Source organism: Leptonychotes weddellii, chromosome 9 (genome assembly GCF_054177405.1).
Source record: "Leptonychotes weddellii isolate Sample4059 chromosome 9, ASM5417740v2, whole genome shotgun sequence".
Classification (NCBI taxonomy): domain Eukaryota; kingdom Metazoa; phylum Chordata; class Mammalia; order Carnivora; family Phocidae; genus Leptonychotes; species Leptonychotes weddellii.
Genome location: NC_138377.1, coordinates 106,632,318 through 106,653,050, shown reverse-complemented (window position 1 = coordinate 106,653,050; position 20,733 = coordinate 106,632,318). Strand labels below are relative to the sequence as shown.

Sequence of the window (20,733 nt, the reverse complement as noted above, 5' to 3'; positions counted from 1 at the left end):
AGTATTTTTACTATAATAAAAACGTTTAACATAATAATACCTAAGCATTACTTTGAGGTATAATCTCAATACCCAGAGTGCCTGTTATACATTAAACATGAAATAAAATTGTAGAACCAAATATTTATATAAAATTATTCAACTTTAACCTGTTTTTGTTTTTTAAAAAGTGTCACATTTTACAGTGAAGTTATAATGAACAAACACCAAACTATATCCATCTACTTCCCTCCAATAAGATCCTAAAAGGGGAGAAACACAAAATACTTGTTGGCATTAGTGTACTACATCTATCAATTCTCTGTGATAATCATGAAATATAGTCTTTGACTTTTTCTCTGATTCAAATATAATCAAAACAGAAAATTTATTCCTTGGTTAATTATATACTTGATGATCTACCAATGACCAAGCAATATGTTATGAATTCTGTGATAAAGGTCTGGTTAACTGATTATTTTGCATTATAAATATTTGGCTCAGTCTTAAACTCTTTTTTAGGGGTTTAGGGAGCTGAGTAAACCTTGGAGTTACAGTTGATAATCATGATGAAAAGCCCAACTACAGCTTCACCCACTGGAATTATGTCCAACATTCTCATTTCTGGGGGGTGAAGAGCTGGTGAAGGGACTAGTTTCTGTCTGGCCTGACTTGGAGCACTGATGGAACCAGCATACACTGAATGCCTAGAGACTACAGAAAACAAAAGACAGTTCACGGCTTGTTGCAGCACCAGAGAACCTGAAGAAAGATATTAAGAGGGTAAAAGACTATAAGCTCTTGAAAAAGTAATCAACAAACCCCTTCAATTAGGAAACTACAAGCCTAAGTCCAAAGAAGATACACTCTAGTAAGAGGTTTTAGAGATACCAAGATGTCTGTCTGTCTGCCCCTCTATGAAGCCAGTTCATAGAGACTGGAAGAGGTGGCTGTTTTTTCAAAAGCAAAATCTACACAACAACAAAATTAAAAGGCATATATTAAAAAAGAAAAAAAAAGCCACACAAAAAAAGAGGGAATCACAGTTCAATTCCAATCAAAGGAACAAAATAAAGCTCTAGAAACGACCTTAAAGAAGCAGAGATATGGGGTACCTGGGTGGCTCAACTGGTTAAGCATATGCCTTCAGCTCAGGTCAGGGTGCTGGGATCAGCCCCTGTTGGGCTTTCTGTTCAACGGGAAGTCTGCTTCTCTCTCTGTCCCTCACCCCACTTGTGCTCTCTCTCAAAAAAAAAAAAAAAAAAAAAAAGGCAGAGATCTATGAATTACCTGACAAAAAAGCAACATAACTGCCTTAAGGAAACCCAATTTGCTACAAGAGAACTCAGGAGACAACTAGATGAAATCACCATGCATGAACAAAATAAGACTATCAACAAAAAGAAAACATAAAAAAGAACCAAACAAAAATTCTAGAGGTAAAGAATAAAATAACTGAATTGAAAATTCACAAGAGAGGATCAACAGCAGACTTAGTCAAGCAGAAGAAATTAACTCAAAGGCAGGTCACTTGAAATTACTGAGTCAGGGGTGCCTGGGTGGCGGTCGTTAAGCATCTGCCTTCGGCTCAGGTCAGGATCCCAGGGTCCTGGGATCGAGCCCCGCATTGGGCTCCCTGCTCAGCGGGAAGCCTGCTTCTCCCTCTCCCACTCCCTCTGCTTGTGTTCCCTCTCTCGCTGTGTCTATCAAAAATAAATAAATAAAATATTTAAAAAAAAAAAATTACTGAGTCAGAGGAAATTTAAAAAAATGAAAAGTGGAAGAAAGCCTAAGACACTTATAGAATACCACCAAGCTGATCAATATATGCATTTGGGGAATCCTAGGAGAAGAGAGAATGTGGCAGACAGCTTATTTGAAAAAGTAATGGTCAAACACCTACCAAATGTGAGGAAGGAAATGGACATCTCATTTTAAGAGGTAGGAAGGACTCCAACTATAATGAACCCAAAATGGTAGATACTAAAACCCACTATAATTACTAGCAAAAGTCAAAGACAGAAGGAATCTTGAAAGCAGCAGAAGAAAAATAACTAGTCAGGTACAAGGCAGCTCTCATTAGACTATCAGCAGATTTCTCAGCAGAAACCTTGCAGAAAGACCAGAAAGAAGTGGGACAATATATACAGGGTGCTGAAAAAAATAACTACCAACCAAAAATACTGTATCTGGCAAAACTGACCTTCAAAAATGAAGAAAAAATAAATTGACCTCCAAGTATAAACAAAAAGCTGATAGTTCATCACTACTAGACCTGCCTTACAAAAAAATGCAAAAGCAAGTCCTTCAACTTAAAAAAAAAAAAAAGACTGTAAACAACATAAAATCTTGCAAAAATATGAAGATGTTTGGTAAAGGTAAATATATAGACAAATACAGAATCCTGTAACACTGTAATTGTGGTTAGTAAATCAATTCAAATAAATCTGAAAGATGAAAACATTTTTTAGAACCGTAAATATATGTTGAATGATACAAAAGATAAGATGTAATTTGTGTCATCAATAACAAAAGGGGAGAGAGATGTAAAGGAGTAGAGCTTTCGTATACAACTGAAATTGCTATCAGTTTTAAACAGATTACAACTGTGAAATGTGTTATGTAATAATCCTCATGGTAAACAGAAAGAAAATGCTTATAGAAGATACACAAAAGAAAGTGAGACAGGAATCAAAGCATGTCACCACAAAAAATATCAATGAAACACAAAGGAAGACCTCACAGGCAAGAAGAAAAAAAAAACAAGACATACCAAAAACAAAAAAATGGCAATAATTAGTCTTCCCCATCAGTAATTACTTTAAATGTAAGTGGATTAAACTCCCCAATCAAAAGACATAGAGTGGCTGAATGGATTTAAAAAAAGAAAAGAAACAGCTATTTGCTACCCTATATTAGATATAAGGATATATAGACTGAAAATGAAAGGACTGAAAAAGAGATCCTATGCAAATAATAACCAAAAAAGAGAAGGAATGGTCTCATACATATATAGCAAATATATATATGAGATATATACACGCACAATCAGAAAAAAAAACTTCCAGTCAAAAATTGTAGTAAGAAACAACACATATAATAATAAAAGGGTTAATTCACCAGAAATATATTACAATTATAAATATATATGCACCTAACAGAAGAGTACCCAGATATGTTAAACAAACAATGACAAAGAACCAAAGAGAGAAATAAATAGTAACACAATAATAGGACATTTTCATACCCACTTTCAATAATGGGGAATATCTACACTGATGCCACAAGAATAAAAAGGATCATAAGAGACTGCTGTCAATGATACATGCCAACAAATTGGATAACCTAGAAGAAATGAATATATTCCTAGAAACATATAATTTAACAGAACAGAATCATGAGGAAATAAAAAATCTGAAGCAGCCTATAACTATTAAAAAGATTGAATCAGTAATCCAAAGCCTCCCAACAAGGAAAAACACAGAACCAGATAGTTTTAATGGAGAATTCTACCAATGATTTAAAAAAGAATTAATAATTAATAAGAATCCCTCTCCAATTCCTCCAAAAAACTGAAGAAAACACTTCCAAACTTATTCCATGAGGCCAGCATTACCCTGATACCAAAATGAGACAAAGAGGAGAAAAATACAGGCCAATATCCCTGATTACTGATGCAAAAACCCTCAATAAAATACTAGTCAAATAGAAGTCAACAATACATCGAAGAGTTATATCATCACCAAGTGGGATTTATTCCTGGAATGTAAGAATGCTTCACCATACAAAAATCAACCAACCTAACACACTCAATTACCAAAATGAAGGACAAAAATAACATGATCACCTCAATTGACAAAGAAAAAGCATCTGACAAAAATCAACATCCTTTCATAATAAAAACACTCAACAAACTAGACAAAGAAGGAAATTACCTCAACATAATAAAGGCCATATATGAAAAGCTAAGATTATACCTAATGGTGTAAAACTGAAAGCTTTCCTTCTAAAATCAGGAACTACGCAAGGATGCCCGCTCTTACCATTTCTTTTTAAAATAGTACTGGAAATCCCAGCCAGAGCAATCAAGCAAGAAAAATAAATAAAGGCAACCAAACTGGAAAGGAAGAAACAAAATTATCTCTGTTTGCAGATGACATGATCTTATCTGGAGAAAACCCCAAAGACCCCCCAAAAAACTATTAGAACTAATAAACCAAATTTAGTAAAGTTATAGGATACAAAAGTCAGCCAATGCAAAAACCAGTTGTGTTTCTATGAACAATGAACAAAAGGAAATTTTAAAAATATTCCCATTTACAACAGCATCAAAGAGAATAAAATACTTTACTAATAAACTTAACCCGGGAGGTGGAAAACTTGTATAACAGTTCCCCCTTATCCATGGGGGATACATTCCAAGGCCCCTAATGAATGCCTGAAACCACAATAGTGCCAAACTTTTTGTATAATGTTTTTTTCCTATACATACATACTTAAGATAAAATTTAACTTATAAATTAGCCATGGTTAAGAGACTAACAGTAATAATAATGAAATAGAACAATTATAACAATATATTATAATAAAAGTTACATGAATGTGGCCTCTCTCAAAATATCTTATTGTATTATACTCACCCTTCTTCCTGTGATGATATGAAATGATAAAATGCCTATATGATGAAATGAAGTGAGGTGAATGACATAAGCATTGTAACGTAGTATTAGGCTACTACTCTGACAATATTTAAGAAGAATCATCTGCTTCCAGACCACAGTTGACCATGGGTAACTGAAACCACTAAAAGCAAAACCACGGATAAGGGGAGACTACTGTACAATGAAAACTATACAAAGTACTGTTGAAAGAAACTAGACAGAAATGTAAAGATCCTGTGTTCATGGACTGTAAAACTTGGTACTGTCAAAATGTCCATACTACCCAAAGCAATCTACATATTCAACTCCTATTGAAATCTCAATGGCATTTTTTAATTAAAAAAAAATCTAAAATTCCTGGATATGGAATTTCAATGGAACCCAAACAGCAAAAACAATCTTGAGAAAGAAAAACAAAGCCAGTCTCATACTTCCTGATTTCAAAACATCTTACAAAGCTACAGAAATCAGAACAGTATGGTACTGGCATAAAGATAAGACACACAGACCAATGGAACACATCAGACAACCAAGAAATAAACCCTTACATATATGGTCAAATCAGCTTTGTCACAGGTGCCAAGGCTACACAATGGGGAAAGGAGAGTCTCCCCACAAGTGGTACTGTGAAAACTGGATATCCATATGCAAAAGAATGAAGTTGGACCTTTACATCTTATACTACATTAAAAAAAAAAAAAAAAAGTTAACTCATAATGGACTAAAGACCTAAACATAAAACCTGACATTATAAAACTCCCAAAATAAACACAAATAGCTTCATGACATTGGATTTGGCAATACATTCTTGAATATATATATTCTTCAATATAACACCAAAAGCACACAAAAGCACCATTCTTCAATATAATACCAAAACCAAAAATAGACAAATAGAAAGAACTACAGTGAACTTAACTTCTGTACAGCAAAGGAAACAATCAACTGAGTGAAAAGAGAACATACAGAATATGATCTATTCAATGTCCTGGGTCTGAACACTCCACGTCAGGAAGTAGAAGAACCAGAGGGTTGAAACTGGAAGACAGTAGATTGGCCACAGGACACCTCTCAAAGGCAAGGAAAACCAGATGGGATAAGAGAAAGCAAGTAAGAAAGCATACAACGACTACAACCTGAGGTGGGTGTTTTAATTAACATTAAACAATAAACATTAGCACGCCCAAGAGAATGGGAAGGCGCAGCAAAGCAGAAGTAATTATTAAAGATAAAATGGTTGGGGAATTCCGATACTAGGGAGTTGGAAGTTAAGCATAGAAACAAAGACTTCAGGGATCTGGGTTAAAGTGGAAGAGTGTGAGTTCATCAAAGACGGAGAAATGACTGGGAGATCACTAAACAATGAAGACAGAGGATGACATACCCAGAATGCATAGCTTCAAAAGGAGCAGGAATTTTCATGCTGAGAGAATAACAATAGTCCAGAAGCATCAGTGGAGAACAAGAATAACAGTGTGTGGGAAACAAACAGGTCACGGCTTACTGCACCTATAACCTAGCTTCTGTATCTAGTGATGTAGAAACTATTCTTGCCGAGTCATCACTTTTCACTCCTCCTTTTGTTTAACCTTGCTGAGAAATGTAGACCTTCTGGAAATTTACTGTGGGCTTTCAGGACACCATTTCCTGATTTCCTCCTTTCTCTCTGGTTGTTCTTCAGAGACTTCCCTTCCTAATCTGGAAATGTTTATACTCCCCAGGGACCAGCCATTAGACACTTTCTCTTTTAAATTCTCTTTGGGCCATTTCATCTTCTTTCAAGGTAATAATACCTGATGACTTCCAAATGTCTCCTTCAGCATAGTTCAAACTCTGCTTGAGAATCTATAGTACTATTCCAGGTCCTCTATCTTCATATGGGCTCTTTCTTTAAGAAACTTACTGTTTTAAGGAGGTGAAAGCCAGATGATTTTAATATCATAGGAAATACAGAGGTATGGCAATTTAAAGAAAGGCAACTTAGCCAAGGTAAGTCACAAAGGATGACTAGCAGCTGATGAAAAAAATTGAAAGAATGTTTTTGGTAATAAGGAAATGAGGGAGTAAAGGCACAAGGGACTGAGAACATCTTGTGACAACTTAAGTTCAACAGTATAATGTTCAAAAAAGGACTCAAAAATATGAAGTGGCAGGGAGGAGCCAGATTATGAGACTTAATAAGAAATAAGGAATTCTGATTTTAGTCAGCAGAGGAGTAATCTAATAAAGGCAACTTTCTCCCCATAAAAATGCACATGTACTCCACCTTGCAAAAAATTTCAGAAGATTCACATACCATTCATAAACCACTAAATAAGAACACCTGCAATACAATAAGCAAGTCAATGACTAAGTCAAATCTGCCTTTATAACTAACTACATTTTGTAAACTGGGATCAAAGCTGGCAAAAGTGGAGGCAGGCAATCCAGTTAGGTGATGACTACCGTTAGAGACCAGGGAAAGAAAGTAGTAGTAGCAGGAATGAATAGAAGGAAACTAATGCAAGAAATATTTAAAAGATGTAGTTTGTAGGGGGTAAATGAATGGAAAGAGCTAAATGCCTAGGTTTCTGTCATGGGCAACTGGGTAGAAGGTAGTGCTACAAACTGAAATAACAAAAACAATGAACATTCATTAAACTACAGTGAATGTTTTTTGTTATGGTGTGTCCCTTAATACTTACAATTATCCTAGGAAGGAGACTGGAGAAGCCAATAAAGGACCTAGTAAATCAGAAAGTCCTGCTTTTAAGTAATTTAGGGGGAAAGACATCCTTTTCCTTTCACTGACCTCTTTTAGCCTTGAATCCCATTTATAGCTAACAATTTCTATGTAATAAAAGTACACCATTCCCATTAATGTTTCTTAAAACCTTTTTAGGGACACATAAGATATAATGAATAAAATGCATAATTCACAGATTCTAAAAACCCTTTTATTAGAGTACCTCAACAAAAGTAGCCAGGTTCTGCTTATTCTACTTTCTGAGAAGACTCAGCCAGAGGCAGTTCATCTACTCATCCATCTCTACCATGAACAAGAAGTGTGATACCTTCTATTTAAAAGAGAATGTATAGGGGTGCCTGGGTGGCTCAGTCAGTTAAGCGTCTGACTCTTGATCTCGGCTCAGGTCATGATTTCAGGGTTGTGAGATCCAGCCTGCAGGCTCCGCACTGGGTGTGGAGCCTGCTTAAGATTCTCTCTCCCAGGCACCTGGGTGGCTCAGTTGTTAAGCAGCTGCCTCCGGCTCAGGATTGAGTCCCACATCGGGCTCCCTGCTCAGCGGGAAGCCTGCTTCTCCCTCTCCCACTCCCCCTGCTTGTGTTCCTGCTCTCGCTGTCTCTGTCTCTGTCAAATAAATAAAATCTTTAAAAAAACAAACAAAAAAAGATTCTCTCTCCCTCTGCCTCTCACCCCCCTCAAAAAAGGTAAAAGAGAATGTATATAAGCTTACATGATGTTTCATTTGGTAGAAAAGTAAACAGACTATGACTCAGGCCACTTCTATGCCTAACACTTTTCATTACCTCCTATGTCTATCAGGAGAAAACCCAGGACTTTTCAGGAGTATCAAGGCCTTTCACTATCTGATCAAGGCTTTCTACTTCCAGCTACATTTGTTAGCACATCTCCCCCCATCTCCTAGATCTACATTCCAGCAATACAGAACTTCCTACAGTTCAAAGGACTTGTTCCTGCTGTCTTCATTGGCTCCAGGTCTCAGAAGTTTTCTTCTTACCTAGAATACTATAATCCCTATTTATACCAAGTCATCCTCAAAGACTCAGCTTAGATATCATTTCCAAGATGATTACATATCCCTTCTCTGCTCCCACAGCAACCTGTACCTACTCTCAATACACCTCATTATAACTGCCTATTATTTCAATGGCAACCTCCCTGAAACACATGACCAAATAACTTCTTTACAGTTATATTCTCAGAACCTAGCAAATTACAGAACTTTAATAAGATCCTTCAATTTCTCTTCTCTTAACAGTGTCAAACAACCCTACCTTTTTCTAGTACTTAACCATAACACCTCCCAGTTTCAGAAAAAGGAACCCTCAGTGCACTGTTGGTTGGAATGCAAACTGTGCAACCACTTGTGGAAAACAGTATGGAGTTCCCTCAGAAAATTTAACAGAATTACCATATGATCCAGTAATTCCACTACTGGGTATTTACCCTATGAAAACATTAATTCAAGATATTCACACCCTATGTTCACTACAGCATTATTTACAATAGCCAAGATATGGAGGCAATCCAAGTGTCCATCCATGGATGAATGGATAAAGATGTGGTGTGTGTATCTATATGTCTAATATCTATGTGCGCACACACATACACAAATGGAGTATTACTCAGCCATAAAAAGGAATGAAATCTTGCATTTGCAACAACATGTATGGATCTAAAGGGTATAATGCTAAGTGCAATAAGTCAGTCAGAGAAAAACAAATACTATCATTCATATGCAGAATTTAAGAAACAAAACAAAACAAATAAAAAAGAGACAAACCAAAAAACAGACTCTTTACAGAGACCAAACTGATGGTTACCAGAGGGGATGGTAACCAAGAGTGTGGAGAGAGATGAAACAGGTAAAGGAGATTATGAGTATATACTTATTGTGATGAGCAATGAGTAATGCAAAGAACTGATGAATCACTATACAGCATCTGAAACTGACCTAACACTGTATGTTAATTATACTGGAATTTAAAACAAAGTGGAACAAAAATAAATAAATAAAAATAAGTTTTTTTTTTAAAAAAAACCTCCCAGTTTCATAGGTATATCAGAAGTATAAAAAGAATATGCAAAGGAAAGAACATGACATCAGAATCTATAGGAGAGGATCTTGAAAAAAGATCTCTATCTGATTAAAGAGATTTGTATCTTTTACTTCAGAGTGCACTTCAAGATGTTATTTAATCCATAAATGCTATTATACACATTAAGTATACCTCAACTGGAAGTCAAACAGAAATATTTTCTCCCATTCCATATAGAAAATAAAAGCATCCAAGCTATATCTCAATTTCTGACTTCTCAGTTCCACACAGAAGAGCTACGAAGCTGCTACTCCAATCTAATAACAAGTAAAAAGCTGAACAAACTAAAAAATTAGTAACTCTTCTTCTACTGAGAGAGAGAGGAATATAGAACAAAATGCTGCCCCAAAGACTGGAGAGAAAGGCAAATACAGGGAGCCATGGCTTACTGAAGCAGAGAGCAGGAAATTGCCAGAGGGACCTGTGATGTGATAGGAAAACCTAAACTCCATGCACAAATTCCTGGAGGTTCAGCACAGAAAAATCTAATCATTAAAACTCCAGGGGGACTTAGTCCCAGCAGAGCCCCCATAATTTTGTGATATTTATATCAAGAAGCTTGACTACGTTCTCAGAGCAAATGTTGTAGAAAAATCCCCTCATGCTTCTAGCAGGGGAGCGAAAAAGGAACCATTAAGAGATACACCAGAGCACTTTATTCTTAACAAGGCTTGGCCTCAGAAGAAACTAGTTAACCCAAGCCTAATCTGCCAGGTACTCTCAGAGCCTAACTGACCTGTGTAAGAGAAACATCCAACTCCAGCCCACTCTAGTCATCCTGTTCCACTTAAGAGGGAAGGAAAAAAATGAGGAATATTTATGAAGTTCACAATCCAGAGGCACAGGCAGGCTCACTAGAAGACTGAGACCGAAACATAGGACTGTAGAATGCTTTCTTTTCCCCTTACACCTCACCACCATATTACTAAAGGCCTATTTATAGCAATTCCTTTTACCTGGGAAATCATACGCAGCTAGCAATAAAAATTATGAGGCATACTAAAGGCAAAAAAACACTGTCTGAAAAGATAGCAAGCATATAAAAAAAAAAAAAAAAAAAGATAGCAAGCATAAGAACTAAATACAGCAGGGATGTTGGAATTATCACACCAAAACTTTAAAACAATTATGATTAATATGTAAGGCTCTAATGGATAAAGCAGATGGCATGAAAGAACAGTTGAGCAATGTAAGCAGAGAAAAATCAAAGACCCAAACAAAAAAAGCCAGAGTTCAAAAATACTGTAACAGAAATCTTTGATGAACTTAATAATGAACTGGAAACTGAAGAAGAAACTCTGAACTTGAAGATGTATCAAAAGAAACTCCAACAACTGAAAAGCAAAGAGAAAAATTACTGACAAAAACAGAATATGCAAGGACTGTGAGAAAACTACAAAAGTAGTATACATAATGGGAATATCAGAAGAAGAAAGTGAGACAGAATCAGAAGAAATATCTGAAACAATAAAGACTGAGAATGCCCCCTTTTTAATTAATATCAGACACCAAACCACAGATCCAGGAAACTCAGAAAACACCAAGGATAAATGTAAAAAAACAAACAAAAATGAAAAAAAATGAAACAAAACCTCCCCAAAACAAAAAACAAACAAAAACAAAAAAACCCACACCAAAACCCACAAAAAAAATACACCCAAACCAAAAAACTATGCCTAGGCATATCACTTTCAAACTACAGATAATCAAAGAAAAAATTAAGATTATTTTGTTATTATAAGGTACTCACAACTCCCTATGATATGATATAGTGTTATTTAAAAGTAGACTAGGTTAAGATATAAAAACTCTAAGGGCACCTGGGTAGCTCAGTCAGTTAAGCAGCCAACTCTTGATTTTGGCTCAGGGCATGATCTCAAGCCCCGTGTCAGGCTCTGCACCCATCAGGGAGTCTGCTTGAGATTCTCTCCCTCTCCCTCAGCCCCTCCCTGCTTGTGTGCTTGTTCATTCTCTCTCACTCTCAAATAAATAAATAAGTCTAAAAAAAAAAAAAAGACAGAAACTCTAGGACAACCCCAAAAAGAAAAGTAAAAATGAAGGGTAACACTACTTACAAAGGAGAGAAAATGGAACAATATGCTCAAGTAAAACCAGAAAAGGAAGAAAGAGAGAAGACAAAAACAAAAAAAGAACAAGGGCAACAAACAGAAAACAGTAACAAAAATGTTAGGTATTAATCCAACTATATCAATAATCACTTTATTTTTTTAAAAGATTTTATTTATTTATTTATTTGTTTATTTGGGAGAGACAGAGAAAGAGAGTGGGGGAGAAGCAGAGGAAGAAGGACAAGCAGACTTCACACTGAGGGCAGAGCCTGATGTGGGGCTTAATCTCAGGATCCTAAAATCATGACCCAAGCTGAAATCAAGAGTTGGACACTTAACCAACTGAGCCACCCAGGCACCCCAATAATCACTTTAAACATGAGTGGTCTAAATGCATCAGTTGAAAGACAGATTGCCAGAGTGGATCAAAAAATAAGATCCAACTATATACTATTTACACTTTAAACATAAAGATACAGATTAAAAATAAAGAGAAAAATGTATCATGCTAACAATAATCAAAAGAAAGTTAGACTAGCTACACTAATTGCAGACAGAACCAACTTCAAAGCAAGGTAAATCATCAGAGTTAAAGAGTGGCACAACATAATGATAAATAGATCAATTCTCTAAGAAGACATAACAATCCTTATTGTGTAGGTATCTAACAACAGAACATCAAACTACATAAAAACTGAACTACAAGAAAAAACAGACGAACCCACTATAGTAGTTGCAGACTTCAACATCCCTCTATCAGAGATGGACAGATCCAGCAGGCAGAAAATCAGTAAAGACATAGTTGAACTCAACAGCACCATCAACCAACTAGGCATAATGAACATCTCTGGACTACTTCACCCAACAACAGCAGATTACACATTCTTCTTAAGCTCACATGGAACATGCATCAAGATGTATCATATTCAGGGCCATAAAATATACTTAACAAATGTAAAAGAATAGAAATCATACAATGTCTACTCTCAGACTACAATAGAATTAAACCAGAATCAATAACAGAAAGATAACTGGAAAATCTCAAAATACATGGAGATTAAACAAGTCAACAAAGAAATCGCCAGAGATACTAAAAACTCTTTTGAACTAAATAAAAATGAGAACACAATTTATCAGAATTTTGGGATGCAGTGAAAACAGTGCTTAGAAGGAAATTTATACTTTGAATGCATGTATTAGAAACAAAGATAAAAAATTAATCATCTACACACCCACCTTAATAACCAGAAAAAGAGCAAATTAAATCCAAAATAAGCAAAAGAAATAATATTATAACACAAGTCCATGAAATTGAAAAATGGAAACCAACAGAGAAAAATCAACAACAAAAGCTGGTTCTTTGAAAAGATTAGTAAAATCAATACTCCTCTAGCCAGGCCAACTAAGAAAAAAAAAAAAAAAGAGGACACAAATTACTAGTATTACAAATAAAACAGGGACATCACAACAGATCCCATGAACATTAAGAGGATAAAAGATATACTATGAATAACTCTATGCCCACAAATTTGATAACCTAGATGTAATGAACCAATTTCTTAAAAGACACAATCTGCCAAAACTCTGAGGAGAAACAGACAACCTGAAAGGCCTATATCTGATATGAAAACTGAATAAATAAAAGACTTTCCAAAACAGAAAGTGCCAGAACCAGATTGGTTCACTAGTGAATTTTACCAAAAATTTAAGGAAGAAATTGTACCAGTTCCCTACCATCTCAGAGGATACAAGCTGTATCTCCATAATCTAATCTGATTAAAAGGTTTAGCTTTAAAAGCAGTATTACCTTGCCACTTAAGACAACACTGACGGACCTAGAGGGCAGTATGCTAAGTGAAATAAGTAAGACACAGAAAGACAAAGACAGTATGATTTCACTTACATGTATAATCTAAAAAAAAACCAAAAAAACAAAACGAAACAAAACAAAAAACCGGACACAAACAAAAAGCAGAAACAGACCCGTAAATACAGAGAACAAACTGGTGGCTGCTGGGGGAGAGGGGATGGGCAGGGTAGTGGGAGAACCAAAATGGGGAATGGGAGGGAGGTACAGGATTTCAGTTATAGAATGAAGTCGTCACAGGGATGAAAGGTACAGCACAGGGAATATAGTCAGTGGTACTGTAATAGCATTGTAGGGTGACAGATGGTAGCTACACTTGTGGTGGGCGTGGTATAATGCAGAAAGCTGTTGAATGACTATTACCTGAATCTAATGTAACACTATGTGTCAACTATATGTCAATAAAAAATAAAATGCAAATTTAAGAAATTAAACTTTATATACCTAAAGAAATAAATAAAATAATATTTTGGTTATTGTTTGTTTTTAAAAAAGGCTCACACTTCCTATCAAATGATAGAATGCACACAGAGTACTGAGCATAGTGGCTTGTCATACGGTAAGTGTTCAAGACGTTAGGTGCTACTACACAAGTTCTATGGCTGTGTACGTATTTATCACTTACTAACACATAAACTGATGCCAGAAAATTCTTCCTACATTTCTGTAAGGGAATTAAAAAGGCAGAAATAAACATTTTGCATTAATTTAGTAATTTCACTCTTTCACATATTAAGTATTTACAACCTATTGTAGACCAGGCACTCTCATTAGGCTTCCACTCTAGAATTAAATGAACCAGACAACAAAGAAATCAATATACAACAAAGAAATCAATATGCAACAAAGAAATCAATATGCAACAAAGAAATCAATATGCATCAAGTCAAGTGACATTAAATCCCATGATGATAAGTCTAACAGGGTAAGGGTAATAGAGAACACAGAACATGACCATTCTTTGATGAAGTTGGTCAATGAGGGCCTCTCTGATAAGGCATCATTTGAGCAGAGAGCTCTAAGGCAACTAAAAGGAGCCATGTGGATATCAGAGAAGGGTCACAAACAATAGGCCCCAGTCTCAAGAACATCAAAACATAAGGGCAAGACCATAAAGCCAGTGCAAAGATGAGCAAGAGAAACGGAAAGGCCACACAAGTGCAAGGGAGCTCATACAGGGCCTTGCAGATCCTCAGATTTTACTCTAAGGTGGGAAGACTTTGAAAGGTTTTAATCATAAATAACATGGTTTAACTTTGATTTTAAAAAGATCACTCTGGGGAGGCCTAGGTGATGGAGTCGGTTAAGCATCCAACTCTTGGTTTCAGCTCAGGTCATGATCTCAGGGTTGTGGGATCGAGCCCTGTGTCAGGCTCCCACGCTCAGCATGGAGTCAGCTTCAGATTCTCTCTCCCTCTGCTTCTCCCACTCATGCTCTCTCTCTTTCTCTAAAATAAATAAATAAATATTTAAAAAAATCACTCTGGCTGCTACACAGAAAATACACTGAAAGGGGCAAGTATGGAAGCAGCAAGACTACTGGGAAACAATTTCATTCTTTTGGCAAAAGACGATGGCTTTGGGCGCCTGGGTGGCTCAGTTGGTTAAGCGACTGCCTTCAGCTCAGGTCATGATCCTGGAGTCCCAGGATCAAGTCCCGCATCGGGCTCCCTGCTCAGCAGGGAGTCTGCTTCTCCCTCTGACCCTCCTCCCTCTCATGCTCTCTGTCTCTCATTCTCTCTCTCTCAAATAAATAAATAAAATCTTAGGGAAAAAAAAAAAAGACGATGGCTTTAATCAAGAGTGATAGAGGTAGAAATGGTGTAAAAAGACAAGTGGTTGAATTATGATATTTTAAAGGTGGAGCCAACATGATTTGCTGATAATCTGAGTGAGACAAACAGAAATCAAAGATGCTTCCAAAGTTTTAGATGAACTGGAAGAAAAAAAAGAATTGCTAACCAACTGAGATAGCAAAAAGATAACAAGACAAGTAGATTTGAGAGGATGAAAATCAAGAACTATTTTGGACTTAAGTTTGAGAATCAGACATTCAATTATTGGATAGATGAGTCTACAATTCAGAGGGTAAACTGGAATTGGAGATAGAAATATGAGAGTTGATAAAGCTCTTACCTAGAGAGAACAGATAATGATGGGTCTGAGACCTGGGTCTTAGGTCCTACCAACATTTAGAGAAAACTAAGTATTTATTTAAATAGCTTTGATATATATGGAACCATAAATCACTTGATACGTTTACTCCTGTTCCATTTACTGTCTTGGTTATACACCTGAAAACAACCTAAGCATTAAAGATAGGGGTGGAGAGTAAATACCAAAAGATGAGAAATCTGAAGTTATTAGAAACTGCTTTGAAATCATTAAAAAAATTAAAGTCTAAATTAATATGTGCAAAAAGATGCCACAAATATATAAGTTTAAACAAAATAGAGAGAGAATATACATACAACTGGATAAAAAGATCTGGGTTATTTTGTTAGTTCTATTTCTAGGCTAAACTATAGAATGGCATGCAAATGTTAAAAATGTTTACTATGTTTTTCTGCACCCCAGAGAACAGATAACACTAAGAATTCCTAAAAACAAACGGGTATATTCTTTAATTTTATATAATTACCATTTAAAATGCACCCAAGATGTTCCCTAGTTAAAAGATGCCAAATGCAAATGTGCCTGCAAGTGCCCCCCAAAAAATCATACTTCAATAAATGTAAGATGCTGCCATTAATCAAAGACCCTAGCTAATTCTTAGATAAAACCAAGAATCCTTCATTATCTATTCTGTAAATCAAGACTCATGAAATTATGGCAGAACAAACGTTGACCTATTCACCTTACTAAACTACTGCCTGGTATGGTTTCCAAAGGTATAGGAATTTGAGAAATGGGGGCAGACATGAAGACTTAGAGCTACATTACAGTGATTATGTCTGGAACCTTACACACCATTATTGAGACATCGTGGTAGGTCTGATTTCCTGCTATTCTACCTTAACACGGTCAAGTTAAACAGTGTAAGTTTGCTGAACTCAACCAGAACTTAATACCAGAGCTTCATCTGGAATCTTGTGACAAATATCCTATCATGCCTCACATTGCTGCCATCCTAGATTTTTACTACAAAGTACCAAGCTTCACCTACCCCTTTCTATTCTTATTATTTTTTTTTTAAAAGATTTTATTTATTTGACAGAGAGAGACACAGCGAGAGAGGGAACACAAGCAGGGGGAGTGGCACAGGGAGAAGCAGGCTTCCCGTGGAGCAGGGAGCCTGATGTGGGGCTCGATCCCACGACCCTGGGATCATGACCTGAGCCGAAGGCAGCCGCTTAACTGACTGAGCCACCCAGGCGCCCCTCTATTCTTTATTATTGATTTGTTCCACTAATCTAACTCTACTAAGATCTCTAGAAAAACATTTAAAATACAGGTTGTCCCTAATCTTCAAATGCTTCATATAATGGTTCCCCAACCTCTTAGCTTTCACTAAAGCCTGGATTACCCCAAAAGACACTACTTATCTTGTATCCCTTTTCTGTGAACTTTTTCATAGACAACTAAAACCCGTAAGTCCATTATTACTCTTCTAATACCTTGTATTTAAAACAATGTCCATGTAAACAAAATAAAACATAACACAAATACAACTTACACTTTGAAAGTCATGTTATCTACCTCAATACGTTTCCCCTCTTCTGGTAAATTATACCCATTATACTAAAGGCTCCATTTTGCCCCCAGTTACATCACCAGCAAGCCAACTTCGACGTCTGTATTCATGATCTATCCCAACATTTTAGCCCCCTCTCACCCAAAATACTTACTTTTCTTCAAAAAGCTTCACTTCCTCTCTACATCAGCCAATCACCACCGTAAGCATATTAAACGCCCAACCCTTGATCATCATCATCATCTATATCCTTCTAAAAATTTCATTTACACTGAACTCTCTCTTTGACCTATCAGACTTTTATAACCAACCCAACACTTCTACCTGGCCCCACAACCTATCCAATTATGGCCAACACCAATGACATATAAACTCAACTACTTCAGTGTTAACAACCTATGCCCATGCCATTAGTAGTTTTGTCCTATCTGCTCTGCTAACACCCAACCTTGAAATACCATGCCTCTTTTCTGGCTATAAAAGTCTTTAAACTCCAACTATGATAAGTTTCCTAACTTCAACTGGCCACTCAGTAGCATGAGACTCAATAATATTTGGTCTACTTCTTCACCCATCCCCCCCAGACGCTTTCCAAGTTTTCATAGTATCCTCAAGTTCCCTAATCAAACTCTGTATTCCACAAAATACTATTAAAACATATTTCTTAAAAAGTTACATGGTCACAAAGCTATAATTAAAAAAACCACTTCATCAGGATGGCAACTATCAAAAACAGATAATTACAAGTACTGACGAGAATGTGGAAAAATTATAACCCTTGGTTGGAATGTAAAATGGTACAGTCACTGTGGAAAACAGTATGGAGGTTCCTCAAAAAATTAAACAAAGAATTACCATATGATCCAGCAATCCCACTTGTGGGTATATACCCAAAGAAATGAAAGCAGGGTCTCAAAGAGATACTTGTACACCCATGTTCATGGCAGCATTATTCATTATAGCAAAAACATGAAAGAAACCCAAGTGTCCATCGATGGGTGAAAGGATAAACAAAATGCCATACACACACACACAAAAGAATATTATTCAGCCATAAAAAGGAAGAAAATTCTGACATATGCGACAATGTGGATGAACCTTGAGGACATTATGCTAAGTGAAATAACCCATCACAAAAAGACAAATATAAATGATTCCATTTATAGGGGACAGAGCAGTCAAAATCATAGACCTAGAAAGTAAAATGATGGTTGCCAGAGGATAGGTTGAAGGGGGAATAGTTCCAGTATTGCAAGATGAAGACTTGTAGAGATGATGGTGGCCATGGCTGTACAACAATATTAACGTAACTGAATTACACAGTTAAAAATAACAAAGATGGTCAACTTTGTTACGTGTTATTTTACCACAGAAAAATTTTTAGAAAAAAAAAGTTACATAGACACATAAATTTGAAAAATACATCTTATAGTCCCTTCTTGGAGATTCACAATGTTTATAAGCACTTCAAAGTATATTTCCACTGTTTTCAGTAAAGAAACCTGTTTAACTCTGCAGTTTCCAAACTTAACAATTGAACCTCCTTTTCAAGAAGTATCTAGTATCATCTCAAAGGAGACAGAAACAGTGGTGTAACAGACCTAAACGAATTTACTGAGAAAATACTGCAGGTAAAAATGACCTTGACGTCTCCATTCTCACCTACAAACACAGTTAACATCACATATCCATCTTTACCTCCTTCTAGTTTCACAAGATGGGCTCTTTGCTCTTACTCCAGAGCAATCCCTATACCTATATTCTTCATTCCAACCCTTACTACCTCAAAAACTTCCTTCAATAATTACCACCTTCCCATTACCTTAAACTTCTTAATTTCTTACAACCAATACTGAAGTCTTACCTATTTCACTTTCCAAATATTTTTCTTACACATCCAGAGAACGTTATCTTGAATTCCTATTCTGTCACTGTCCTTTTTAAGGCTTTTATTGACTGAACTGCTGAAGCCCTGGTCACCCTACCACCACACACTTCTCTTCAATTCTGTTTCTCTCCTGCCAAAACTATTAAAATTTTATGTCTAACAAGGTTACTACTCCTTCCTCAGCAAATTCTTTATTGACTCCCAAATACCAAAGAGACAGGCCTAGGTCTTTCACATACCATGCAAGGCTCTAGCCCTTTCTCTCAAGTCTTACCTCCTTCATTTTCCTGCCTTTCAGTTAGTTTATGATCTAAAAATCCTCAACTGCCTACTGTTCCCTATGCTCACTATGCCGCTTTATAACTTCACCCATACTTCTGCCTAGAACAACCCTGCTGATGCCTTCCACTAACTCCAAGTTACACTTTAAGATTTAATTTGGCCTACCCTGGCCACCCTACTTCCCTGCCACATGGATTAGGTTCCTACTGTATACCCAGGTAACCCAGTACTCCTTTATGTTCCTGCTGCATCCTGGGTATCCTTCTACCACAGTGACTAAAGATTTGTTTCTCTTTCACACTGAATAGACTATAAAATTCTGTGGGTTAGGAACTAATTATTACGCATCTCTGTATCCACAACACACCACCAGCTGAATAGTGAGTATTTAATAAATGATTGTTAACCTGAACTCTTTCCCCTCTCTATTTCCACACAACTGCCAGGTAACCAAAAACACATTATAATGCAGGAGTATACAACTATCTACCTAAAAGTAGAAATCTAGTGACATGGTACCAAAGTTCAGAGGTATTTATTTGGTAGGAAAAATAGTAGGCACACTCCTCTCTCCCATTTTTTAATGTATTACTCTCTCATAACTAGAAATAATTTTCAAATAATTTAATACCTTTAAAGCAATCTAGGGTAACTTAAAAGACACCACAGCCGCAACCAAGTTACACTTACATTCGGCTAGCTTCAATGTCGTCAGACTGAGGTTCTCCTGGCGATCTGTAAAATGCAATTGAGGAAAGTTAAGCAAAACATTCCATATTCCAAAAATGGGCAGACATGTTATATTAGTAGACAAATTTGAAAACAAGATTTAATCGTTAACAGTTTTAAAAGTAACTAAAGATTTTAACAGAAGAAAAAAGTGATCAAATCAGATTGCCATTCAACACGTTTATTATAAAAGCTGGACTAATAAAAAAGTCAGTGCATTTTTTTAAGGAAAGGAAACTGTAAACACTATTTAGATACCAACATACAAAGGAGTAAAATGTATAATAAATCATAATTATTCACAAAGTCAAATATTTATAATAAAAACATACAACTATGAAACTTTCTACAGCCAACTATTGGTTATCCAAAATATCAAAAGTATTCACTGGTATTCACAGTCCCAAACTATATTTAGATCAGGGGTCAGCAAACTATTTCCTGGGACAACAAACTAAGGCCTGGGTCAGGCACCTATTTCTGTAGTATTAGAATACAGCCACAATTCATTCATTTACATACATTGTCCATGGCTGCTTTGACACTGCAAGAGCAGAGGTGAGAAACTGACAAGACATATATGCCCCACAAAGCCTAAAGTATTTATTATCCGGCCTGTTGAGAAAAAGTTTGCTAACTTCTGCTCTAGATAATTCAAATTTTAATCTAATAGCCTTAGTGAATTTTGAGACACTTTAAGTCAGATTTACCATTCTAATCAC

The 20,733-nt window shown here is 36.1% G+C and overlaps 1 protein-coding gene across 7 annotated transcripts in view; it reads right to left on the bottom strand.

Moving 5' to 3' along the window:
- Positions 1–20,733, bottom strand: part of UBE3A (ubiquitin protein ligase E3A) — a 100,706-nt gene that overhangs the window by 49,615 nt on the left and 30,358 nt on the right. For 6 of the 7 annotated variants that reach the window (XM_081831483.1, XM_081831484.1, XM_081831485.1 and 3 more), the window contains one exon: positions 19,973–20,017. The exons of the other annotated variant lie outside the window; for it this stretch is intronic. In XM_081831483.1, the coding sequence (XP_081687609.1) occupies positions 19,973–20,017 (45 nt within the window). The remainder of the gene's footprint in view (positions 1–19,972; positions 20,018–20,733) is intronic. 7 annotated transcript variants of the gene reach the window in all.